General features: G+C 37.6%; 1 protein-coding gene across 3 annotated transcripts in view; it reads right to left on the reverse strand.

Annotated features, from left to right (window-relative positions):
* Positions 1-1,369: 1,369 nt before the first annotated feature.
* The window catches only part of PDCD6IP (programmed cell death 6 interacting protein), a 34,169-nt gene continuing 8,286 nt past the window's right edge, over positions 1,370-27,252 (reverse strand). The window contains exons 3-18 of one of the 3 annotated variants that reach the window (XM_074150137.1): positions 25,835-25,904; positions 22,306-22,433; positions 21,574-21,727; positions 18,319-18,419; positions 16,172-16,288; positions 13,992-14,214; positions 13,103-13,226; positions 12,221-12,398; positions 11,698-11,809; positions 10,677-10,846; positions 9,236-9,484; positions 7,908-8,042; positions 6,830-6,924; positions 5,374-5,506; positions 4,792-5,003; positions 1,370-3,994 (exon numbers count right to left, since the gene is read on the reverse strand). In XM_074150137.1, coding sequence (XP_074006238.1) covers positions 3,826-3,994; positions 4,792-5,003; positions 5,374-5,506; positions 6,830-6,924; positions 7,908-8,042; positions 9,236-9,484; positions 10,677-10,846; positions 11,698-11,809; positions 12,221-12,398; positions 13,103-13,226; positions 13,992-14,214; positions 16,172-16,288; positions 18,319-18,419; positions 21,574-21,727; positions 22,306-22,433; positions 25,835-25,904 — 2,370 coding nt within the window. In that variant the 3' untranslated portion in view covers positions 1,370-3,825. Of the gene's footprint in view, positions 3,995-4,791; positions 5,004-5,373; positions 5,507-6,829; positions 6,925-7,907; positions 8,043-9,235; positions 9,485-10,676; positions 10,847-11,697; positions 11,810-12,220; positions 12,399-13,102; positions 13,227-13,991; positions 14,215-16,171; positions 16,304-18,318; positions 18,420-21,573; positions 21,728-22,305; positions 22,434-25,834; positions 25,905-27,252 lie in introns of all 3 variants that reach the window. The other 2 variants (XM_074150136.1, XM_074150138.1) reach the window with 2 other exon arrangements.

The raw sequence follows: 27,252 nt of genomic DNA on the forward strand, positions 1-27,252 counted from the left end.
AAGCACCCAAAATAATCCTACATCCTGTTCAGGAGGATAGTGAAAGAACCATCGGCAATATCAAATTAGTGGTCAGGAAAGAAAACACTTTTTCAAAAAAGGGCTACAAAGATGCTGAGGGGCCTGCAGCATCTCTCTTAGGAGGAAAGGCTGAGAGACTTGGGGCTTTTTAGTCTGGAGAAGAGAAGACTGAAGGGGGATCTGATCAATGCCTATAAATACTTAAAGGATGGGTGTCAAGAGGATGGGGCCAGTCTTTTTTCAGTGGTGCCCAGGGACAGGACAAGAGGGAATGGGCACAAACTTGAACATAAGAAGTTCCACCTAAACATGAGGAGGAACTTCTTCACTTTGAGGGTGGCAGAGCCCTGGAAGAGGCTGCCCAGAGAGGTGGTGGAGTCTCCTTCTCTGGAGACATTCAAACCCCCCTGGACACGTTCCTGTGCAACCTGCTCTGGGTGGACCTGCTTTGGCAGGGGGGTTGGACTAGGTGATCTCCAGAGGTCCCTTCCAACCCCATAGCATTCTGTGATACATACGGGCTGAAACTACATTCAAAAAGGGAAAAAAAAAAAAAAAACACACACAAAAAAACCCCAAACAAAAACACAACAAAAAACCTAACACACCTCAGGAAAGACCTCCTAGCCCCGCAGTAGTTTCGTATTTCAGTGATGAATTGTAATTAGTTTGCTTCATAAGACTTGCTTTTCTCATTAATTGCAGTGAAAGCTTTTATGCAAGACATGATAAATGCTTGACTTCAAAGTCTCTGAGAGGACATACTGTAAACGTTTGTCTCCCCACAGCAACTGCAATAAGCATGGTGTTATACAGCCTTTTTCTGAAAAAAAAAAAAAAAAAAAAAAAAAAATTTAAAAAAATCAAATCAACTTCTCAGGGAGCGATTTATCTGCTGGGAAAAGTTAAGCCTTTAATCACTTTGCCTCCCAAACCCACGCTCCTGCGAGTCACACAAACCCCAGTCGAACGTGAGGGCATGAAAAGAAACTTTGATTCAGAGTTTGTTAAAGCAGCAGGACCTCACCATTTCCTCCTCATATATTTGGAAGGAAACACACTCCCTCAGCTTTGGAAATAAACCCAGCTACAAGGATGTAGACAGAGCTTTGGAAATAAACCCAGCTACAAGGATGTAGACAGAGCTTTGGAAATAAACCCAGCTACAAGGATGTAGACAGAGGGGTCACTGCCGAGCCGTACACACAGAGCAGCCGATGCGCTGAGCGCCTTCTACGCAGCACAAACTTATTTGGGGGCCCGCAACTTATTTCCATCCTTTCCCAAACAACACTCGAGAGAAAAAGCCAGGAAATCATGTTTTCTAACTGATTTTTTTTTTTTTTTTAATAAACTAGAGAAGAACAAGATAACATTTCAACCAAAGTCATGACAGTTGCATGCTTAAAAGCAGATACATACACGTCTCTGGATTTTTCTGTTCTCTTTAGAAAAAAAAAAAGAAAAAGAGAGAAAAATGGTCATGTGAAAGCTCAACATAATGCATAGATTTCTATACATATTCAAATAATAGCAGACTAAAGCAAGCAGTAACACAACTGGGAAAAAAAAAAAAATGTTTCAACCGTGATTCCAGATCTACCAAGTCTTAAAAGGAAATTTCAGTTGTAGGAATCTTTACCTTGAACCAAGTTACATTTTTATACAGCATTAAAGGAAGTTTTATAAATCGAGGCACTAGGAACAAACTTACTTACACAATAACTCAAATGCATCTAATGCACAAACTGAAAAAAAAAAAATCTACAGGCCATAGTGTACTAGAAATTTAGAACTTAAAAGGTTGCATTAGACTTGCACTTGCTCACGTTGACACAGTGAAAATTAATGGAAAACTACTGTTTTTCCAGTTAAAAGTAAAATCAGGTTCTGGTTGTTGGTTCCCAACAGTTACCTTCCTAGCTTTTTCTCACTGTCCTTCCTTGCCTCTTGTGTATTCTCATCGGGGGAAGAATATTGGAGAGGTTCCCGTGCCACCCCGTTCAGCAATTTTTATTAGGAAATGCAAAGCACCCGTGCTTGCGCACACTGGTATCGATGGTGCTGTATTCATCCTGTTCCCCCACATCACTGAGCTTCTACAGGTCTAATAAATTTGTTTAGAATTAGATATTCATGTTCTACAAGGGATGTTTATTTTTACGTTTTTGATCTACTTTTTCTGTTGGGGGGTTGGGGAGTATCGAAGACAAGTCGTGCTTACAAAGTCATAGGAGTGACTGCACAGTAAAGGAGAACTCGAGACAGAAAGAAAGGAGCTCATACGGATACGGATGCTGCTTTCTTTGAGGAAGAGTATTCAAGACCCAGGGAGGTTTCCACCCAGATGCTACAGTAACTGGCACCCTCTAAACCCCTACATTAAAATATACCTCAATATTTTAATCAGGCACTTAAATAGGAAAAAAAAAAACCCAAAGCAGTAACATTTAACATGGGTATTGTGACAACTATTCTGTAAGGCCAGAACATCTTGTACGAAGCACTCGGGAAATTCACCGTCCCATAGAACTAACTCACTCGTGTCAAGGGCTAAAGGAATAGTGAGTGCCTCACTCAACAAACATGTTTAAAAAAAAAAAAAAAAGACTAAAAGATGATTAGTAAATATTTGGTAGAAGCCATTAACCACAAATTATATTCTTCATTATCTATTGTAAAATGTAGTGCAAGGTTATTAATCCCTTGAGAAGATGGATCCAAAAGTAAACATTCAATCTGCTTTAATTTACAAGTTGGTTTTTTTTTTCTCCACCAAAACAAAAAGTTTCTCGACTGATAGCAAGCTCCCTGAGGGAATACATTAATTTTTTTCAAGGGAAAAAAAGCAATCACATAAAAACAATCTGAAAAGCTCCAACAATCAACAGTTGCCCTATTTTGAGCCATAACACATTTCTGATCAACATTTCTTTGGAAAAATGTGGGTTAGACCAACCAGTCCCTGGTCCTGTTAAGAGGGGCCCTGATCTCCCTTCTTTTAAGAAGTTTTCTGGAGATGAGAGTAATCATTCCTTTAAAACTGTAATGAACATATTTTACTCAAATACACTTCAAAGTTACAGGAAAATTCTACCTGCGAGACTTCATCTACCAACATTTAAATGGTTCATTCAAGATTCTGTCATAAAAATAGAGAATCAAGGAAAAGGAGGTGGAAATTCAGTTGTAAGGCTAAATGCTTGAGAAGTCACCTCTATGTTATGCAAGTCAAGGGACAAATGAAAGAATCTACAGCCACACAAAACACATTTTTACGGTAATGAGAATGCCAAGTATTTAAACCATTCTTAAGGAATTTATTTATTTTTTTTTTACTGACAATTTACAAGGCCTTGATTATTAGACAAAATAGCATAATTAACTAAAGTCAAAAAAATACAAACCAATAGAGTATAGAAGGAAACGCTGTATGGTTCTGTAGAATATATCACACCCAGTGCACGCACTGCTTCCCGTTTTCTCATCTGAACCCATTTGTTACTTCTAGGATTTTTGCAAAGAAATATTTTGGTCTAGCCAACACGTAGTGTACAGTTTCAAACCACTGAATTAGGCTCTAATTCTGGCGTTAGTCTACAGCCTAAACCACTGCAGCACATCTTTCCAAGTGTTTAGTGTAATCAAGAACTGATCTAGACATTTTTTGAGTGGTTAACAATAAACTGGAGTTATAGACTGCATACAGTTCAGTGTGGTACGTTAACCGAAGCTAAAACTTTTAGTATGCTTATTGCCAATTTCTCCCCCAATTTTAACAAGCAGAGCTTCTTTGCAGGTACATTATTGCTGAGGGTAAAAAGGCTGTTGAGGAAAAGGGTATCCAGGTTGTTGAGATGCCGGATATGGTGCTTGTCCAGGGTTTTGAAAGACAGGTGAGGGTGCATATGGCAGATTATATTGACCATACATGTATGGATTATAGGCCACTGGCATTGGCATCTGGCAATACCTGTGTGGGGGCGGGAGGGGGAAAAAAAAAAAAAAATCATACTTTTAGTTGCAAAACAATGACTATGTTAATTTGAAAATAACAACTCATTAATAGATACAAAAAGACATACAATCACTGCAAATGCTTTCCTTTCATTTCCCTTTCTGCACAGCAGAAAGCGTCGTAACTTTCAAGGATCAAACATGAAAAAAAACCCACCATAATGCATGGAACAGAAATGGAGACAGAAGGTGGACTGAAGGCAACCAGCCATACCAGAACTGATCTAAATTGATTCTCTTATGTTTAATATTATTGTACATATTTTAACATTTGCTGAGCCTGTTACTGAAGAAGAGAGCAGCTGCCTTCCATTCCTCCTGAGGACTCCAGAAAGATGGAAAAAAAATCAGAAGAAAGCACACTACTCAACTGGATTTTTTCCTGTATTTTTCATCATCTTCAGCAAGATACCAATAGTTGAAAAATGAGATATGCCGACACTTTTGAGATAAGCAACACCAGCTGATTACGAAAGGGCTGGCAATAGTCATAAACCACAGTTCAGAACTGCAGTCCTATCTCCCTTCTCCTCTAAAGAAGCCAAACTCCCAAACCTTAAAACGAACCCTACCACAAATGGTACCAGCAAATGATTCCAACAAGAATCACATGATTAAAACAAACAAACGAAAAAAATCACCTTGTCTCAAACACTAAACACATCTTCAATTATGGTAATAACTGATTTTAAAAAACAAGTGCTTTTAGGTATCAGGATAAGGAAGAAATGCTTAAGTACTCCCATAGCTTACCCTGGGTAACCTGGATAAGTTGGGTATGGAGGTCCCTGTGCCTGTGAAGGTGCAGTGTTTGCTGCAGGGGCACTGGCTCCTGGAGTAGGAGTAGGAGTAGGAGCAGCAGGAGGAGGTGCAGCTGTTCCAGAGGGTGCTGACGCAGAAGAGGAACTGCTCGCTGCAGAAATCACTGGTGGTGGTGGCCGTGCTGGTGGCTGTGGTTTAGTCCCCTAACAAGAGAAAGTGAATTAAGCCGGAGCTTCTTTCTGAAAGTCTCAAAATCAAAAGCTGTGGTTACATGACTAGTTCTTTTTTATTTTTAGTTTAAATGGACGTTCCATATGTAGTCTATACAGATAATAATGCAAAGCATGTAAAAAGCAATAAGCTTTCCATTTCAATTCTATAAATTACAAACACCAAGAGTACATAATACATCTCTCTGCAAAGCCTTTAGACTTTGCCCTCTATTTCACTTCAACGTATTTCCAAATACACCAATATATTAAGGAGCAGTAGACACAAATTACAGATCAGTTTGGAGATCCAAAGCGCGGACCTTCTATTTTTCAACCCACTAATTCCATAGGATGTATTTACCACCATGGTTCTGGGTGCTGGAGTCGGAGCTGACGATGCAGCAGGCTTACTTCCTCCGGCTGGCGTGGTCTGATATGTGGGCAGAGGAATAGAGGGAGCACTGGGTTCCCTAGCAATGCTTTGCTGCAAATCTCTATTAGAAAAACAAACAAGCAAACATACAGCTTAGTTTAAGAATTGTTTGTTACACACTTCAGCAAGCTAAGCTAAAAAAGATGCAACAGAGTAAATCTAGTATTTAAAGCATGGTCACTGAGCTAGCTCAAAATAAATCTGGAGTCCAAATCACTTCCACAGAAACAATCCTCTAGCCAAGCCTCTGATTAACTGTTACAGTTGTTTTCTTAATAATGTCTTTATGTTTCAACTCAATACTGGGTATAGATCACTGAATTAGCCAAAAGCTTTGGGATCAGAAATTATAGAATAATCAGAACATTTAGCAATTTAGAAGCTTTCCTGAGAACATAAGGAAGCTTCAAGGCTATGGAAAAAGTACATTTCAGTAATTTTGACATGTAAACAGATGCTCAAATACAGAAAAAAACCAAATGTTGCTTGTAGATTTCCCTAAATTAAATAATAGTGCATGCAAATACCATACATCTAACAGAACTGTTAAAAAAAAAAAAAAAAAAAGACTCCACTAGATAGTCTGCAATATTATTTATATCTGGATAAGCATAACTAGAAAAAAAAACCAAACCCTGGCAAAAATCTGAATGACTCAGCAAGCATATGAGCTGTCAAGTTCTCTGTTCTGTTACGCCTAGTGGTCAAATTACTCTTGGTAAGATACTTTGATAAGACACAAAGAGGCTTTGGTGTCAGGCTGTACTACGAGCTGCCATTGAACAGCGTAATTTTACAGTCAGCCTGCCATCAAGACTCCAAGGAAGCAGTTTTAAGTTCCATATTCAGAGGTATGTGGTGCATTTCTCAATGCAAGGATTCAATATTTGAGATGGGGCAGATTCTTCAGAGACTTGAGGAAACATTTAAGATTTCAGACAATTTTGCATAAAAATGACAGGCGAGCAATATGTAACAGTTAGAACTTGATACCTGGCGTTCTGAAACAGGAGACAGGGGAGGCTGACGAAGGAATACAGTCTAGTTCACAACAAACTACAGGCTCCTATTACACAGTGTGCAAAGGGGAGCTCCAAAGGAGGAGAACAAGCAAAAGTGGGAACTTTTGCAGAAACTTGGTACAAAAAACCAAGACCGAAACAAAAACTCCCAAGAAAACTGTCCTTGTATTTACCTCTTCAGTAAAAAGGAATGATGGAAAAAAAGCTAGAAATACTGTCTTGATGTTGTTATATATGCATATGTATCTCTCAAACTATTTCTCACAGGTAGTGGAGTAACTATTCATTTCATCAAGTACCATAATAAACATGTCCCCAAAGATTAATTTCTACAATGCTTAAATAAAACATTGAAGTCTTACTTGAGCAATTCATCTCTTTCAGTCTTGCGAGCAAAGACAATGTCACTGCATTTATTTTGGAATTTCAGCAGGATTTCTGTCAGCTCGTTGTAAAACTAGTGAAGGAAAAAACAAATAACACGCTCAATCAAAACCTTCAGAGTCCACACCAGCATATTTTTACATGTCGATCCCATTATAGGTGTTATATTATTAAGGCGCCCAGAACCTGCCATTCCAGTAAAGTTTTCTAGTGTATTTTATTCTGCTTTTCAAAAAAAAAAAAAAAAAAAAATAGTCAGCTGTTGTCCATCCCTTTAATATCCTAAGATTTGGGGGTGTGTGTGTTTTATATATATATATACATTTATACACACACACACAAATATATCTCCCTCTCTCTCCATGTGTATATAAATATAAAAATAGCTTAAGACAACTACAAAATGTATTGCAACCAGAATAAAATAGATCACTTCTGGTGATTAACTGTTTATTACCTAAAGGATAATTTTTTCTGTTTTCACTTTTACTGTCTTCAGTCAGTTCCATCCATTTCATTTGTATAGACGTTTCAGAGTTTTGTTTTCCTTTTTCCCCTCTAGGGAATTATCAATAAACCAGCAAAAAGTACTCAATAAAGATGCAATAAGACACCTTCCAGAAGCCCAGATCAAAAAAAGCAAGCTAAATAAAGCTCTCCTCATCTCTCCTCATGTATGCAGTAGCAGTGTATAAAACACAAATTTGATAAGGTGATTAAATACCATGGGAGAACAGAGGAAAGACTTCCTCAGATAAAATGGCTTATCTGGGTACTTCAGCATCAGTTACTCAGCTGTAATTAACACCTTTTCCTATTTTAATATAAAGCAATGCTCAGAAAAGCTTACTTTTCAGATAGGAACAAAGCAGGCTTTCACAGCTGTCAGAACAATCAAAATCCAAGCAACTCGCTGTCCTCACTTCAGTAGTAAAATCCTCAAAAAATGTACCGCTTACCTAGCAGGTCTGCAAAGTTTATTATGATTTTTGATTCATATCTCGTTGTGTAAATAAATAACAAAAAAGTTCTTCCAATCCCTTAAGCGTACCATACCTTTGTGCCTTCTTTTAAATTGGCTACAAGTTCCACGAAGTTGTCGTTTGCTACAGCTAAGTTCTTCAAAACTTCTTCTCTTAAATTTGATTCGTTGTTCGATTGTTTCATCTTTGAAAAATCCTGATGTGCATTCTTAGAAGGGGAAAAATAAGCATTGAAAATGATGCAAGCTAGTCCCATGTAAGACTGCATATCTTTGGGGTACTTTTCCTCTAACTCGTTGGCTTCTACCCCCTTTTCCCAGTATTTACCTTTCCTCACCTTCCATTGACACATTGTACTTCCCAATACTAGCTGTCTGCCAAGGGCAGTGCCTATTTCAGAACTATACATATATTAACTCGCTGGCAGTAGGTATTAGCTAATTATCTGTTCTGTTGTGGGCTGCCTCCAGCTAATTCTCAAGTTCATACTGCAGACTCTCAGAGGCTGTACTAATTAGGCTCTCTCCATTGATATTCATAAAATCATACTGAAAGTTAGTATTTTTAAGAAGTGCTACCTCAGATTTGGTTGACGTTGGCAAGCTACTAAAAGGACAGGGAAATGGAAAACTTACAGAAGGATCACATAGAGCTCATTTCTTTTGGGAAAATAAACAAGAATACTTAAGAAGATTACTCGCAACTTCTGACTGCAACTTGGATTGCAAGAATAAGACACTTTTCCACATGGAAAAAAACAATTTCTAAATGACCGTATGGCCCGTGTTTGTAAAGGATTTTATACTGAGATATCTTTTAACATAATAGACTTTTAAAATATTGATGGATATTCCTTTGATGTTCAAGTTTGGCTGCTTCTGGGAGCTGAAGTAATCTCGTGCACAAATAGGCCCCATTATTACTCAAGCCACTATTGTCACCTGTCCAAGCACCAAGACTTCCTCTTTTGCCACGTTTTAGGTGCCTATCTCCAGCATTATTGACAAATTAAGGCTGAATTTATAAATAAACTTTGGGAAATTCTCATTCATTTTTACTTTGGTGAGCTTTGTACACGCTGGAAATCAAGCACATTGTAAATAGCAATTAGGAATAAATCAAAACGTACTTCAGGGACCCAAAATGTCTTCTAGTAGAGAGTAAGGACAGGTGTCCTGCTACCCCAGAAAAAAGTATTAAGATGGGATATGGGGAAAAAAACAAGACGAAATCAAAAACTTCTTAACACACCAGTTAAGCTTCTTTCAAGGACAAAGCCATCTTCAGAAATAGGCCAAGAAAAGGTCCAAGAGAATTTACAGTGGAGCTCTGGGAGATTTCTAAAGCACTGGAGAGATCATTGCTCCTTAGTTTAAGAGGAAGACATACAAGCTGTTGTACCTGAATGTTTTTGATAAGTTCTTCCTGCTTTTTTAGGGATTCTTGAACTTTCTGTGTGTAACTTCCATAAATTCTGTCCAACTCTGTCACAGAGATAGCCTCCTCATTTATAGCACCATCCTGTGCAAGTGCGGTTAGGAATTTGCTTGTCATGTCAAAATTTACAGATTTCAGGTCATTTTCCAGTTGTTCTCTCTCCTTCTTAACTTCATCCAGATTGGCCAACAAAGTTCTTAAGACATTAACAACCTGGGTAAGAAAGATTGTCAGAAGTTTGCACGTTTAGAGGAATTATTCCAGAATTATACTCTATTATTTGTTTTCATCTTACACTCCTCACTGGTGCTGACAACACTACTGCATGACTATTTGTTTATAAATGTGTTTAAGATGACAAACCGGGACAAAACTCAACAAAACAAAGACCTTCAAGTATTTCTCATGCTATATTCTCCTTTAAGGATTTTCTTCCACTAATAACACTGAATTAATGCAAAGACTTAAAAGTCTTCTAAAAACTGATCGGATACCTTCTAATAGGATATTCTAAAAATGACAGTCAAAACATGGACTTCAAATGACTCCTATGAGAAAAACAATATTCCTGTAGATGAGACATTACTTTCTTGGAAAGTAAGTTGGTGTAATTGCCTGAAACTTTAAAATACTAGGCCGTGTCTTTTACATTGCCTAATTGCCCCAAGAACCTGAGCCCTACATCCCACCACCCTACACAACAAAAATATTCATCAAGGATTGCTCCTTTTGTAACAGTCAACCAGTCTTGCTGTCCCTGGGAACTGAACTTCCTCACACTAAGTGTAATGAAATATACTCAAGCAGATTTTAAACAAAAAGACAGTCTCTTTTCTAATTGTTAGTTACCTCCTGTATCAATTGTGACAGAAACAAGAGCAGCTAAGGATCAGCCTCCACACCAATTCATGTAAGTTTACTTCGTTAGATGAATTAGGCTGGAGCACCTCTCCTATAAAGACAGGCTGAGAGAGATGGGGTTGTTCAGCCTGGAGAAGAGAAGGCTCCGAGGAGACCTTATAACAGCCTTCCAGTACCTGAAGGGGGGCTACAGGAGAGATGGGGAGGGACTCTTCATCAGAGAGTGCGGCGATAGGATGAGGGGTAATGGTTTTAAATTGGAAGAGGGGAGATTTAGGTTAGATACTAGAAAGAAGTTCTTTCCTGTGAGGGTGGTGAGACACTGGAACAGGTTGCCCAGAGAAGCTGTGGATGCCCCATCCCTGGAGGTGTTCAAGGCCAGGCTGGATGGGGCTTTGAGCAACCTGGTCTGGTGGGAGGTGTCCCAGCCCAGGGCAGGGGGGTTGGAACTGGATGATCTTTAAGGTCCCTTCCAACTCTAACCATTCTATGATTCTATGAATAGCAGTTCTACTCAAAATAGAGACAAATTTCAGTGCTTTACCTCACTTCCTTGTAATGTTTTTGCTGGGTCGGCAGAAGGAATGGCAGCATTGAGTTCTGACTCAGGCTTACACAGAAGTGCAATTGTATCCCGGTGGGACTGATAGCGCTCTTTAACTTGGCCATCTGCTTGCACAGCTTTATTCAAAATATTATGGAAATTGGCTCCCTCTAGTGGTAGGAAGAAGGAAAAAAAAAAAAAAACGGTCGTTTATATCACTTCAAAACTTGTTTTATCCAAGACTTGCACCAGAGCAGCTTTCATGCTTTTCACAAGTCTTCATACATTATGAGCCTGCACATCCTGAAGTTATTAAGACTTACAAATAAAACTTAAGCTTCTAAGTTATGTTTTACATAGCGCATAAACTAGGCATCTATATTAATTCTCCAGAGAAGTATACAGAAGTACATTATATGAATGAACACTGGTTTGAGATACTCCTCAAATTTAAAAACTTTGCCAAACCAAGGCACTGGTATCAGTCCCTTGTTAGCTTCAAAACAACTCATATTACATGCACAGAAACCACGCTAGAGTCATAACCCTCAGTAGTTTGACTAACTGCTGGAGAAAAAAAAAAAAAAAAAAAAAAGAAAAAAAAAACAGTACACCAAATCAAAGAGAAAAGAACACTTTGATGGGAAATACAGATGGGAAAGACAGAATGTTAATTTACAAAAAAAAAAAAAAAATACAGTGAAATTAAGAGGGAATTGCAACCAGATTCTTAGAACAGCCATTTTTCATCACATATGCTTTCTGAAACTTTAGCATGCATGTGCATTCCAGGGGTGCAAAAGCAGCAGCAAGTTCTCTGCTGTGTCACGATGTCACATCATCTCTCAACTCCAAATAATGGTGCAGACTGCATAGGATATTTTGGTATAACCTCTCCTAAACTGAAATTGGTGTCTTTAAAGGTAATATCAGAGCACTGAAAACTACTTTAATTTATGCAATGAGAACGAACATTTGGTAGAGCATCCCCAGAATCCAACGCATGAAACATGAACTTTACCTGCCCTTAAAGGCTTATAGAGTTCGTTGGAGGGTGTTCTCTGCCAGCGCTCTTTGAATTTTGTTCGCAGGTCATTGTCTGTAGTTTCTTCTTCATCCAATAACCGCAGTGACTACAAGAGTAAAGTGTTACACACATTATAAGCCATTCTAAACATGAAATGACTACAAAACAAACAGCTAGTGTAGAAAATATAAAGAATGCTTATACAGCCTTTATAAATTTATTTAATTTGGCAAATAAAAAACAGGCATGAAAGGAACAAATCACACCAGTTTCTTGAGAATGCTTTCGCTCCCCTACCCCCGGCAATGTTAAAAACAAAATACTTGTAAGGGAACATCCACATGTGACAGAACAGTTTTTGTATGGACTAAACACTTAAATGACATATTTTTAAAGTGCTATTAAAGTTCAAAGCATTTTGGATAATAGTGCACTTCTTCTATTGCCGTTTAAAGAGAAAAAGTTCAGTTGTGGTGCATTTTAAGAATATTTGAGTATTAGCAGTTGCTGAGCTTACTTCATCTAAAATTTCTTTATTCCTTTGGAGCAGTTCAGGCAGATCTTTGATCAACTGATCAACAGTCTGAATTCCTCCCTGTTCAATCACGGACTTAGACTTGTTCAAAATAGACTGAGGAACAGTATCACCAGACACATCTTCGATAGCAGCAGGAAGATTGAGGGAAGCCAACACACTGAAAGAGTCAACATGTTAAACAGCAACTTGTTTGGAGCATTAGATGGTTTTATCCTGTAAATAGTGCTGCTATCCAGACAAACAACCACAGAGTCTATTATAATGGAAACAGAGTACAACGTATTCCTGGACAGAAACTGCAAACTGAAAACTCTAAACTTATTCCTAGTGTCTCTCTCACCAAAATAAGTTTCAAAGCTCTTAAAAAGCTAAACAAATCCTAGTTCTTTAGCACTTACAAAATATGGAAAACATTTTCAGTAGTAACTACCTGGCAGATAAAGAACCAACTGCCTTGAGTTACATTCCTATCTTTCAGCTTGATATAAATTTCTTATTTTTAAAGAACAAAACTTGGGGGGAAGAAGTATCACATTATTAAGTCCCTGGTACAATCAAGCTGACTGTTGGAATATGAAGATTAATGGAACTGGAACTTTTTCTGAGCAAGTGTCAGACTCCTAAAAAATGAGGAAATATTGAAGAAAATTAAATACCATTTGTTCTTAATATGGTTTCAGTCTTAACATCTGCAGAAAACTAGTTTGAAATACCCCTGCTATGGCTTAAGTTTGCCAGCCTACCATACAGTAATAAAAAGGTACTGTGATCTGAATGTCTGGAGGCAGAAAGGCAACCAGTGTTTATATATAGGCTGTTCCGTAAGTCCTCTTGATAAGTTTAACAAGAAGCCATACTTACCCATTTGCCAGATTTGTAGCTTCTCTCATCTGGGCTATTGACCTGTTTACTAGATCTGCCCTTCTCTGGTTATAAACACTCACAGATTGCTGAACTTGCAAGGGAACCATCTTCTCAAACAGGTCTGCAATTAAAGTGGCATAAATTACTCAAAGTTGCGCTGTTGAAGGTAAAAGGACACAAACATCTTCACAGCTCTTCTGTACAGGTTGTTCTACAGAGACTGATCTGAACAGTTTAAGATACTCTCCCACACTCCCCAAGATGCCTTAAAAAAAAAAAAACAAAAAAACCACCCAACTATTTCCACAGGTCTTTAGATGAGGTTTCAGTTTTTAAGACTGAAATTGATTTAGAAATAAATCGAAGTCATTACATTTAAAACAATTGTAGGATTACAAATCAGGCTTCATTTCTAATTCTGGTTTTTTAAAAGAGGACAATGAGAAACGGAAGAGGGGATCATTTTTCAGAACTCCTCCATACAGCCAGCAAACTGAAATTTTTCAGCTTTACAGGAAGGTCAGCAACTAGGTTAGTTAAGATTGTACAATTTGATGCTTCTCCCTGATATTAGTGTTTCTTCTGGAATTAAAAAAGTTGGTTTAATATAGAAAATACAGTTGCTGAGAAAATCCAAGAGAATCTTTAAGAGAAGGGCACACTGCAGATAATGATTTTCAACTTGTGGTTTATTCTTTCAGTACTTTTTATGATCAAGAAGTAGAGCAACAAACTGGAAAAGACAAATGGGACTTTCACAAACACTGCTGTACACCGAATACAATTCAAAAGTAAACATTTACTTCTTCATGGTATGAATGAACTTTGGTGGCCATATGTTTCACAAGGTAACAATTACCCTGGGCACTCCACACACTTCACTTACCAGTGAATTTCTGACTCAGGGGAACAGCAACTGGAGTAGACTTCACAAGACTGGCTTTTCCAATTGACTCCAAATCTTTCAGGTCAGGAACCCGGTCATGGTAAATGAAGTCATTGTCTTTTTTGGCAGCTGTAAGCGCACGGTTGATTTTGTCAACCAGATCTTTAACATTTATATATTCATCATAACGAGATGCAACTGTTTTCACCAAGTCTGCTGCATGCTAAAAAAATAAAAATAAAAACACAGTTAAAATTACAATAACTTTTCTTTCTTCCTTTCACAAATACTTAGGAAAACAGATGAGCTTCCCAGTTTGCCAAGTAACTACTGCCAATGCATATGACCAATAGTATTATTTCCTTAAGAAAATATTCTTCCCTCTTATGTATCAAAAAGGGAAAAGCAGATTGTACTCATTAAAATAATTCATTGGGGAAAAAAGATTAAAACAAACAAACAAAAAACAGTAACCAAGTTCATCTCTCAACATAGCTTCACTATGACCCCAAAATCCAAAAGTGATCATGAGTTAAATGCAATTAAAAAAAAAAAAGTAAGAAAGAAAGAAAGAAAGTGCCACCGTGTCGTTTTCATGTTGTTTCCTAAAACCCAGAGCTTGCAGTTGCAGGTATTGCAACTTGTTTCTTAAGCCTCGCTCACATTCATGAAGGAAGAAGCCAGAGTCCTGCACATCCGCCACTAGCACCCATCTAGCCTTGAGCTCAGAAGCTACAGAAATTATGCTGGAATCTTATTGCAAATTAAAATAAAATACAAGGTCTGCCGTCTCTTCACTTTTTTCTGCTTCGCCTAGATGATGCAACCCTGAGGTATCAGGTTTTCCAACATCCAATTTACTGCAGGAGAGATGCAAGACAAAATGTTGTCCTTTGATTGTATCTCTTTCAATCCTGATCACATTTGTTTTGTCAAAGTGTAAAAACAAAATACTAAGCAGCGATGCCAGTCGAGGTTTACATAAAGCCACAACAACTCAAAACCTCAGACTTCTTGGGATAGTGAAGTGGAACCCTGAGCTACGTTAGACGGAAAGTCTATTTGAAATTTGCTGGGATTTTTTTTGACACTTTCCATTGTGCCATAAATCACAAACGAGTAGTTTTGGTTTGATCCGGTTCTACAGTCTAACCAGCATTTGCCAGAAACAGAAAGCGAGAGGAGAAGAAACAGGGGTGCGCATATATACTTTAATTTGGAGAAATTTACATTATCATCCCCCCCCCCCCCAATTTAATCCATCTTTGTTCTAGCTTTTAAAAAGGGAAATAAAAAGAGAATACTAGTTTATAGCAACTGCATTTTTCAAAAACTCATCAAAAAGGATACTAAACCTCTAATTTAGATTAATTATGGAAGCAGTATTTTAGTAACAATGTAAAACAGGATTAAGTTTCATCTTACTAAATGCATTAAATAAGAAGCTACAGGATTTTAACTTCTGACTACATGCTGTTCACAAAGCAGCGCTAAAATAAGTAATATTGGAGTATTTCCCCTCAGACTCCCCTACAAAAAAACCAAACCAAAACAAAACCCAAAACATCAAAGCAACAAAAACAAAAAAACCACACACACAACACAAACCACCAAAACTTTTAACTACTCAGCATGAAGGGATATTTCCTGCAACACAACATGAAGAAAAAATCACAGACACAAGCTAATTTACTATACAACTTCACAATGATAGTAAATTTGATATAGCCAGACCTGCCAAGGGCGAGCACTAACCAGAAGACATTAGTATTCTATTGCAGAACAGTCCTAGAAAAGGAGATCTGCTAGGCAGATTTTTTTTTTTTAATAACATTATGGGATTCTTTTTTTTAATAACATTACTTAGGAAGATTTATTAACAGATCTGTTAGATTAGCTATATTGAGATAAGAAGCCTATACAAACATAAAGGTACGGACTTAATATGTCAAGCAGTAACAAACTGCCCAAAAATCATCAAAATACATCTTAATAAAAGCTACAGCGATACCTCTCGTCTTTGCAGCTGCTAATTATTTGATTCATGTGATAAACATGCTCTGTAATTTTTTAATACATTTTCATTCTGAAGTTACTTGAATTTTAGATCTCTGAGCTAGCTTTTCAGAGTTTAAAGGTTTCCCATATTTTTCAGAGGAAAAAAAAAAATAGTTACCCACCTGCAACCTTCCAATTTCTTCACCAAATTTCTTCTGCTGTTTTGCCAGGATAGATTGATGATACTCTGCATTGGCCTGCATAATGCAGTGCTTTGCAGCCAGAACAGGAAACACCTCCTGGAAATAAAAATACTGACCAGGGGAAAGTCCAACCACATTAACCACCACCACAGACAACATGGGATGCAGGAAGAAAAAGGAAGAAGAAAAGGAAATTAGAATCACCCAATTAATGGTTTAGATAGGTTAAAACATTAGAGGTAAATGTCAGAGACCACGTGACTTTGCATGTATTGAATCCAGTCTTTTTTTTTTTAATCTGTCGTTGCAAAATTCTTAGTACTCATTATTTTAGATGAACTACAATTTAAATTCAAGCCATGAAGTCGCAACATTTACTTCAAAGATTAGAAATGCATGCATATGTTAGAAAGGATAGTTGCAAGAACACACCCAAACGCTCCCAAGACAAAGTGTTCTTAAAAGAAGGGGAAGGGGAGAAGACAGGCCACTTTTTTCTTTTCTTTTAATTTAACGAAACGATTACACTTAAAACAGCAGCAGGCCTATCATGAAAGTAGCTCTAAAATTATGAAAGCAAAGAACAAATAAAGAGGACCAATAACTATGGACATAGAAAGCAATTTAAAAGATTTAAGTCCTTTTCAGACTCATACATATGCACTTATCTTTGCAGTTGTACCAACCAAGACATGAAGAAAACCTTATGCTGCAGCCCACAGTATAGGCATGGTCTTTGATCAAGGATTTGGTCTTAGAGATTTATTTCTTAAATCAAGGAGCACTGGAAAACCAGAGTGATGTTTTAAAGACCTCAGTATATAAAGACCTGCTTCTTCACATTTGTGCAAATTTGCTGCCCCCACAGAGACGGGAAAAAAAAGGAGGAGGGTAAATTTGGAAGAAAAAGTTGTCTGGGAGGCCTTGCAACTGGAACGTGACCCATCGGGTCAACCTCTACTTCACGGTCCTAAACACGTAACTGTTCTCAGAGTTGGTGTTAATTCATAGAACCAGCAAACCTTGTTATGTTCTTTCAGATAATCAATTGACAGATCACTGTGCAACTGCAACAGGGAGCAGATCTATGGCTTAGAAAGGTCCACAACAACAAAAGACAAAGCAATGGCTTTATTATATCACATTGCCTCTCAGAAATTCATCATAAGCATAATACCTAGAGGGAGAAATTACCCTATATTTAAAATCTAACTTTTACAAAGTGTTGGGTTTTTTTCAAAAATATATATAAAAAGTCACTGACTGGCCTACAAAGGCATTCGTGCAATTTATTGATTAAGAATAGAAATGCATACTTTTACTTTAATATAGCAGCCCTTACCCATACAGTTCCTATCATCAAGATTCTATTCTGCACTAGAAACCTATTATAAACCTAGCACTGCACAAAAGGGTTTGTACTATTTTATGATTCGAACATAATTGACACACTTGATACATTGAAAACCTGCTCATTTTTAAAGTACTTGTTATGCAGTATATATTCAAAGAGCATGAAAAAATAGCCTTCTGCATCTTCCAAAACCAACAGCACTTAAATGAACAGTCAAGTCTAATTTGAGATAGTTCACAAGTATCGAGAAAGTTTTAGGGTGGAGGAAGAGGAGAAGGCAGGCAGAAGGACAAAGGACACACACTGACTTTCAGTCATGTTTTTCATGACCAGGTAACTGAACGGTACCACTGTATTCATGCTGGACACAAGAGCAAGTTTCACATGAAAACATTAAGACTAGAAACCAATTAAGCCCCATTAGAAAGTGTTAGATTTAGAGACAGATTTAGTAAGGCATTAAGTACAAGAAGCCATACCTAAATGCTATCAGAAACATTTCACTTTCACTTTAAATGAAATAAGTTGCAAGTAAACACTTCACGTAATAGGATTTTACTTCTTAAAAACAACAAAAAAACCCACACGCTATCTTTTGCCTCCTAGATTCTTCACTGCTTTTCAAATTACAGGTTCATTTCTTTTAAATGTAGCAATACGTCAGCTTTTCTTAAGGATACATTTGAAGTGTATTTCATCAACTACATTATAAACAATAACAGTTATTCCCAATAACAGCAGATCCCAGATTATTTCCAGGGGAGGTACTAACCTTGGGCAAAGTATCTTTATATTGACACTGTTTGTAAGCATCACCATAGTAATCAGCAGCTTGATTAGCTAGTTTAGCTATGATACCATCTTTCATTTTATCTGGGAGAAAGGGGAGAAAAAACAAAGAACAGCGATGGTTATCATCAGTTTTTACAAGTGAACAGGTAAATGACTTCATCTTCAATCAGCAACAACCACATTCTAAGGGTATAGCTTTACATTATAGCTCAAAGGTGGGATCCCATTCTTCTCCCTTGACATCCAGCAGCAGTTCCCAGATTTCCTACTTCAATCGGGACACCGAAGGTTCGGTCAGTCGTACGAGAAATCTTTTGGCAGCTGCTGGCATTTACGGAGGATGAAGAATGATGCTCTACCTCAGAGGAATGGCAAGCTGCCAGCAAAAGCTGCTCTCCCACCCTGACGCCGGCAGCTTGTTCCAGCCCTGTGGCAGCACAAGCATTTGTGCAGCCATAGTCAAAGAATTTAGCTGGCATCTAGTTAGCAAAAAATAGTTAATTTTCAGTTAATTTCAGGATCTGTTCTCTAACACAACTCCATGACGGGACTCTCAAAAATTTGCAGAAGTGCAACCGAAGAGAAGGGGCTGGTCCCTTCCATGGCAGTCCACACCACTGTTAACTTACAGCAAGTACAGAAACGCCATTCCTAGACATAAATAACCGCAGTTCCTTCCAAGCGCTATGGAATACTCGGTATCGGAGCCGCATGTGCCTAGCGGCAGTGGTATTCCCTGCCTCACGTCCTCACCCTGTTCCTGAAGCCAAAGCTGTTAAAATAGGAACACGCATCTATCTTTATCCGCTTTTATAATCACCCCTGGCCTGCACTAGCCATTCAGCCTTCCAAAAGAAGGCAGGCAATCGATGCAAACTTTTACCGTCCCCTCTAAATAGCTGCCCTTACAAAGAAGTATCCTCTGACTCAGGTGATTCCTATGTACTGCCAGACTGGTAGGGTGGGGGTATAGGGAGATTAGGAAGTCTGCAGAGTACGCTTAATTGCCAAAATTAAATCAAAGGGATTCCCAAGCCGCCTGCTCATTCCAGCATATTCACACATCTATCTGCAACACTTCAGGCATGAGTTATGACGTAATATATTTACCTTCTATGAGGCAAATGCATTTAAGCTATGCCGGAAAGATCTTTTCACTGTGGAAGAGGATTTAGATGACAAACGGAGAAAAAGGAGCTTGATGAGATCTAGCAACTTACTTCTTTGCTAAAATGTTTCTGTCCCGTGCACTAAATATTTCAACAAAATAAAACAAATAAAATCTAAATAGACTGTTCTTCTAGCCCCACCTAGTGTGTGGTAGTTGTACCTTCCTTCATAGAGCTTGAGCCCCAAGAAAAGAAAATTTAAAAAATATTGGCACATTAACTACATTTCCATTAACAAAGGAAACGTTAGAGGAGACTCATTTGTCCATGCAGACAGCTCGGAATAGATCTTTCGCCATCAGAAGCTTTATTTTTTACTAACATATCTTTAAAATATTGCAGCGACAATGCAAGCCTTGAGATGGAATGCAGAATTAAAGACACTTAAAGAAAACACTAAGAAAGGCTCACAAATTAAAGAACTGATCTGTAGTTACGCAGTGGAGTTAGGTTTGACTGACCAATTTGGGTTTTGCCACACACGTGCTTTCAACTTGTGAATAAACTCAGTTCTATCAGAAATAATGTTATCAGCTGGTAAGCGGATCAATGGACTGTCTCACATGAGAGAAAAACAGAAAATTGCAATTAAGGTAAAGAGTCAATGCAGCAAGAAGCTAAATTTAAGTTCTAAGATCAAACTTAAAGGCATTTCCACTTGAAAAACAGGTTTCTGAAGTTAATCATGTTGTCAAGCATGATTCTTCACAGAAGAACCTTTCCATATCTGGCAAAATCTACAGCCTCCATAGTCAGAGGATAATTAACTTTACTTTCCTTCTAACACTGGCAGACTTGTGGGCTTGGGAGCAGTCACAAAAAATCTTCAGTTCACTGGTTACACATGGGGTTTGGATCATCCCTGCTTTATCTTTTTCACGTTTTTGAATAAGAAATCAGGTGAAGAAGAAAGAGGTGACAGAAAGATCTATTCCCCATGCGAAATGAGGTATCTGCTCCCGCTCTGAAGAAAAGTTTCAGGAGTTTGTTATACAAACTTATTTCAAAGCAACATCCAAATAGCCCGAGACTAAAATATTGCTAACAGCACGGCAAAGAACCTAAACATAATTTATCAGTTGGCTGAAGGACATCGGTTTCTCTTTGAGGTCCTCCTAAAGGCAGTGAAGCTACAAGAACGTTCAGAGATCTTCCCCGTTAAGAAAAGAAACAGAGATCCCAGTTAAGATAACCCCTGTCTTCCTCCATTGTATTCCAAACGTCAGGAGAGAGAAGAGTTGGTGGGCAATCACATATGATCTCTATGTCCTTAGTTCTACTTTAAGATATCTGTAACTTCTAGACAGACAACTTCTTGTAAATACAGACAGAAGAGCAGATTAGCGAAGAGTAAGAGATCTGTTCTACTGAAGACAGTACTGTTCCACAGGAAAATTCTTTGAAGCATATGTTCTTTAATAGTTGTATTAAAATATGCAGCCTCTGAATCAGTATTTCACAATCAGCCTTTAACAGTTAGAGACATAATTCTTTGTTCCACCTGCAGAATTTCACTTTCCAAGATAAACAGGGCATTCTCAAAGTTAGACTGGGTCAAAGAATTCCTCTCTTAGTAATAGGAGCAAACGGAACTTGTTTCCCCTAAACTCTTAGGAAATTTCCTTTGTTTCCTAGCACAGTTGTACCTTTCTTTCTAAATTCTCATGAAATCTTTCCACAAGCAGAGAAGGAGGGGAGTAATGGTAAAACCCTATGCACCACTTTTAGCACTCTCAGTTCTTTTAGAGAATTACTTTTATTCTCAAGGGGGAAAAGGAGAAAATAAAAACCAGCAAAATCCCTTGTAGAGATGAAGACTAATTGTTTTGGACATAAGAAGAAAGAAAAGGCAAATGGGACAACTGCATTGTCAGGTAAACCTCAGACAAGTTCTTAGGTGGCACCTGTGCTTAATGACCTGCAAGGGCGGGGGAGAAAACTAGTAAAGGCAAAAATGAAAACTTCTGAAAGGCCATTTACAAGCTCTTAATAACTTAAAACACTTGTAAGTTTTTGTGGAAATCGTAATGAGCACACAAATATACAAGCTGAAAATTAAGATATACCTCTTGTAGCTTTCAAAAAGAAGACTTCTTGGGCTTGAGCCAACATAATAAGACTGAGGGTTCCAACTGTGTCTGGAGAGATGTCCACTGTAGGTTCTCGATTCAAGGCTGACAAAACCGTGTCTTTAATGTGTTGGAAAGCACCACTTGCAAACTAAGTAAAACGAAATAATATATTACCATTCATGTTTCCAACAAGTTGTTTTCTCTTACAAATATAATGCATACAAGTATTTCAAAAAAACAGATGGTTTTGGGTATACAGTCTCCCATTTATTGTTTAGCCACTAAAACCAATTCCTTGTGACTTCTTGTTCTTGAAGCCACTTACACCAAACCATTTATCAACACGGTATACTGGCTATACCTAACGGCATCAGAACATGGAAATTTGAATGCATTCCACAAAGAAGAAAGTGATTATTACTGTATAACTTGTTAAAACTGAAATTTATACTAGCTAAAATTATTAAATCTTGAGCTGAAGGTTACTAGTTGCCAACATGCTTTGGGGAAGGGGTATGAGGAACTGTATGGAATTAAATCCTTCAAAGCTGGTAAATATGAGCCAGGACCAGGAACTTAGCCAATCCACCTTCGCAAGTAAGAGGGGGGAAATATGTGTATATATTTATGTATGTGTATATTTAGCTTTAAAATTGAGAGATATTTATTTGAGGTTCTGAGACGGATAATTCTGAATTCCTAAGCATAAGGAGGGAGCCTCTGTACCTGATAGTGCTTTGCTGCAGCTTTCAGTCCTTCATCATTATCTAGATTCTGTTCTGCTGCAATCTGGCTTGCCAATGCTCCACAGTTGAACAAAACACAGGTCTTCTCATAACCCAAACTTGCCAGAGCTGCAATCAAGACAGAGAGTTACCCATACTGTTAAAAAACAAACTTCAGTACTCTAGCATCCTACAGATGAGGCCAACACTACTAATATCTGTATTTAAAGGTATCAACGCTTTCAAATCCACCCCCCCCCAAAAAAAAAACAAACCAAACAAAAAAAAAACCAAAAAAAAACCAAAAAAAAAAAACCCAACAGACTGAACTTTTAAAGTCAGTCATTTTCATTCTGAAGGCTTTATATAGTTTAATTTAGTACTGCCACAAAATGTTTTGAAGTGGAACTATGGAGTGTGGCATTAAGCATAAAAGCAGTATGAAAATCTACACAATACATAAAATAGTTTGAAAGTCTTTCTAACTACAGTGCAGCTTTTTGGCTCCTAAAGATACAGAAACACGCACATTACTGAAGGATAATCTGAAATAGGAACTTCCATGGGTTAATCAGTCTGCAATAACCGCTTGATTACGTGGTCTTACTCTCTCAGGAATGCAGGATTAATTACCCTTCTCTCGTTGAGGCCAAAGGTTTTTGCATGCTCTGTCTTACTATCTATTGAAATGCAGGGAATTTTTCACCTCTGAAACCTACTGTTTCCAACTGAAAGTGCTGCCAAATTTCTCGGTTATGCATGTACTGAAACAGCTAAGGATTTACTTAATTAAAACTTGTGCTCACTAGACAGCAATGTGGCCTGTCCAGACTCAACTCCTGTAGTACTTCTCAGTCCCAGAGGATGGAGCCCACACTTCTAGAAACGTTAATACCTGAACAGGAACCATTTTGAATCTATCAACTGCTTTCAAAAGGTTATTGGCCATATACAAGCATTGGAAAAATCTAAAGACTGCAGATACTTGTTTCCTATTACTGTTAAAAAAAGTACACTCCTCTTGGGGAATACAGAAAACTCAACTAGTGAATTTTCAATTTCATAAACCCAGGTACAATTCCTTAGTTATCCTTAAAACATAAAGGTACTAAAGAGGCACAGTTTCATTTCACTAACATTCCGCCTCCTTACACAGCTACATATCTATCTAACACATCTCTGAAGTTTCTATGTTAGTGCTCCTTGACCTGCAGTAAATTTTCAGACAAGCGGCCACAAATTCAACATGCTGTTTTTCCCATTTTGTTTCCCTGAGTGAAAAGTGAGTTACAGTCACTGTATTTCATCCAGATAATAGTAATTTGTCTCGATCATCTCTCTTACGTAGTTTATTTTCCAGAATTCTTCTAAAGAGATGATTGTGTATAACTTACACATCATTGAACAGACTAAAAGAAACACAAGAAAGGAACGAAACTATGGCTTTAAAAGTTTCTGAAGTGCAAAATTACTTTATATGCAGAATTACTTTATACTCTGGATCACATCTCAAGTGTGATTTACTACAGTGAGAACAGCTGTTTAGCAATATAGATTTTCCTCAGACTCATCTGTTTATAGCTCTACCTATTAACTTAAGCCAACATATTTCAGATAACATGCAGTGCTGTGAAGAGGGTCACTTTTCAAGCAGCCGCAGTATCTGTTAGCCACCCCTGTGATATAGACTTTGGATTCAGGGGAAGATGGGAGGAAAACATCACCACAGCAAGAGCCAGAACTCTCAAGTCACACCCCTGCACTTTGGCCCCATGGAAGTCAAAGGAGTTTTACATTGAATTTCCATCTCGAGAGAGAATCGCCTCCTCTTAGAAGTCAACAGAAATATTGCTTCTTCAGTAACAGAAAACTTTGCTTTACACTGAGAAATCCCACTGCTAGTTCCGGGCTGAAGTAGATACACACACGCTATAGTTAATCTGGGGAGCAGCACCTGGATAAACTGCGATACAGCACTGTTAAGATACATACTTAAAGACTCCTTTTGTTAATTTCTTTCCATTAAGATCTGCTTTATAGTTTCAAAGTAAAATTTATTCCATTGCTTGTTAACTAGGCATTACTCACATCTCAGTTAAGAATGTCTTTGATATTTCACATGGACTGTTGCATAAATCTCTAGCCATCTGCCTCACAGATTATTTAGACTAGTATATAATTAACCTGCAGACAAGCAAGCTGTCTCAAGATGCTGTAACATCACATTTATTCAAATTCCCAGGGTAATCATCATTATGATTACTGATTCTTTTTCTCACAATTATTATAAATCTCTGGCGATCCACAGATTATGTTTAAGTCATAATGAAACATTCTGGACTTTACTATGAAACCGTTTCAATCATTGTGAAAAGCTAGCCCCAAAGACGACAGAACCAACCAAATTCTGAGAAAAAACCACAGCATATTCAGGAAGGTCTCCAGTTATCCAGAAAGACTTCTTAGAACAGTTAGGGAAAAAAAAGAGCAACAAAAGGTGTGCATCACCTGCTTACACATAGGAATATTGTTACACATATAGTTCACGCAAGCACAACTGTAGCACGTGTATTCAGCACATGGAAAATTGCAAAGACTTTCCGTAGTTGCTAGCAGAGAACTCTATAAAAGACATAAAAACTTGAAAAAAACCTGAAGAGATAAGTACTGTAAAATTTTTTCAAGCTTTGTCTGGAGCTTCAAAGTTGCAATCGTCATCCTGCAATGCTAGCCATGAAGAACACTTAGGTATAAATAGAAACACTAAAGAATGATGACACGTGACTGAAGAGCTCCTTGCTTAAATCAAAAGGATTTAATCTTAGTTTCTCTATTGGCGAGTGTTCCAAATCCATTTAATGATCTTGGATTTGCAGTGCAGAATTGTCCCTATATGACTAAAATGTATAATAGACTCAAACTCCTTACGTTTGCAGGAAACAAAAACAATTTTCTTTTTCTTTCCAAGTGTTCAAATCGGTAAGAAAATGTTTTTTAAAAAAGCAATAGGAGAATCATTTCAGGGCACAGGAAGATCCTTCTATTCTCTTGAACAAAATGTGGTATCAGATTAGGCCACTCAAGCCATCTACTATCACTTCCCTTCTTCTGGAGGGGACTCGCTCACTCACAAGCACATCTCAAGAGGATCTTATTCATTTAGAACAGTAAGAGCTGGATTACCAAAAACCTACTACTGAAATGTTAACTTGAACAATTGTGATTAATGTCAGTTGTGGTTGCTCCCAGAAAAAAGTCTGAGGAGCAGACAACACAGTTATTATCATCAGATTGCACATCTATTTGTGCCTCTGGAAAACTAGTATTAAATCTCCATTTTATTAAAATTCTTTGCATGGTGCCCATGTATTCATTACCACTGTTGAAGTGATTAATCTATTACCAATACAGTTGAACTCATTTAAAAGCTATGTTGAGAATACTAGAAAGACTATTAACAATTCAGCTATATAAAAATATTATCAGAATTTAATATCATTAATACTTGCACTTTTGATACATTCACATACCCAGTTTGGCAGATCCTCCAAAAAGTGATCCTTTATCAAAAGCATCCTTCCATGTAAATGTTACACAGACCTGAAAGTTGTGAAAAAGAAAGATCTTTATCTCTAAAATTAAATATGAGATCTTCAGAAAATATCCCAAATTTGCATGTTTATCCTTTTATATTTTAAATGCATAAAACAATTAAGTGACTTGTAACATTACAAACATCCTGGAAGTTTCAGGACATCATCAAGAGTTATTTAAAAAAAAAATTATTCTACCTTTTTTCTTTCTTGTTGGTTTGCTCAAAACATTTCAAGCAGACAAGACAGAAATTCTCAAAACAATCTTTCAGCTCTGCTCATATTCTGATTGACAGAAATTTATTTCCAAAATAAGGTATTTCTCTCCAAGGAAATCTGACAGTCTAGTAGAGTCACAGAACTACTCAATCAAGCAGTTTCCACTGTTCCAAATTACTAGCACATTTGGAACTGGTTTGTAATACCAAAATTCACCTGTTTTTATGAGTGAATCCAATAGCAGCATTATCAGGAAACGCACTCAGGAAAGAGAATGCAAGTGGAAACAGCGTGTTTCACATTACACTTCCAGCATATATTTCATAGACAACGTAAATACTACACAGAATCTATATTGAAATTCCACAATCCGATTCCTTATTCAGCTGATCACGCTAGCTGTAGGCAACTAGTGTTAAACTAGAAGTCAGCAAAATTCCTCCTTTTAAAGTAGTTGGGAAGAATAACTTCAGAAAGAGCACAGTACTGTTTGATAACGTGTTTTCCTCTAGCAGCAACGCTAGTTCAGGAAGTTCTGGTCCCCAGCAGTTCATTGCTGTTTCCACTGACTGCTTCTTCCCTTTGATGGAACAGTTTACAAATCCACAGAATTTGCTCTGGAAAGTTTTCCATGTCTCAGGATTTGCAGATCACAGTATCAAAACATTTGCACACTAAAAACCAAAGTGCAATTCCTGGCTACAAGTGAACACAGCCACATCCAAAACTCAAATCAATTTGAACTGCATTAAAACTATTCCCTTACTTGTATCCTGTAAGTCTGAAAGAAAAACTTTTTAATCATAACACTACCATCCAAATGGGATTTGATCAGCAAAAGAACGTAAATTCTGTCCTATTTGTAAACACATCCAAAGAAAACCTACATCTTTTTCCACCAAAATACAGGAGCCTAAAGATCTATTCCAGTCTCCACCTGGGGAAGGCTTCAGTAGGCAGAAGTTAAGCTGAACTTCTCAGAGACAGGATTCTAAAGAAATACAGCAGAAGAACAAACCCAAAACCACCTTAATGAACACCGTAGCTATATAAAAATGACGCAATTTGTAGATGCGGAGGCAGGAATAAAGTGGCACGCTCTGAAGTAGCTTATTCTGTTAGCTGTTGCGAATGAA

This window comes from Numenius arquata, chromosome 7 (assembly GCF_964106895.1).
Source record: "Numenius arquata chromosome 7, bNumArq3.hap1.1, whole genome shotgun sequence".
NCBI lineage: Eukaryota > Metazoa > Chordata > Aves > Charadriiformes > Scolopacidae > Numenius > Numenius arquata.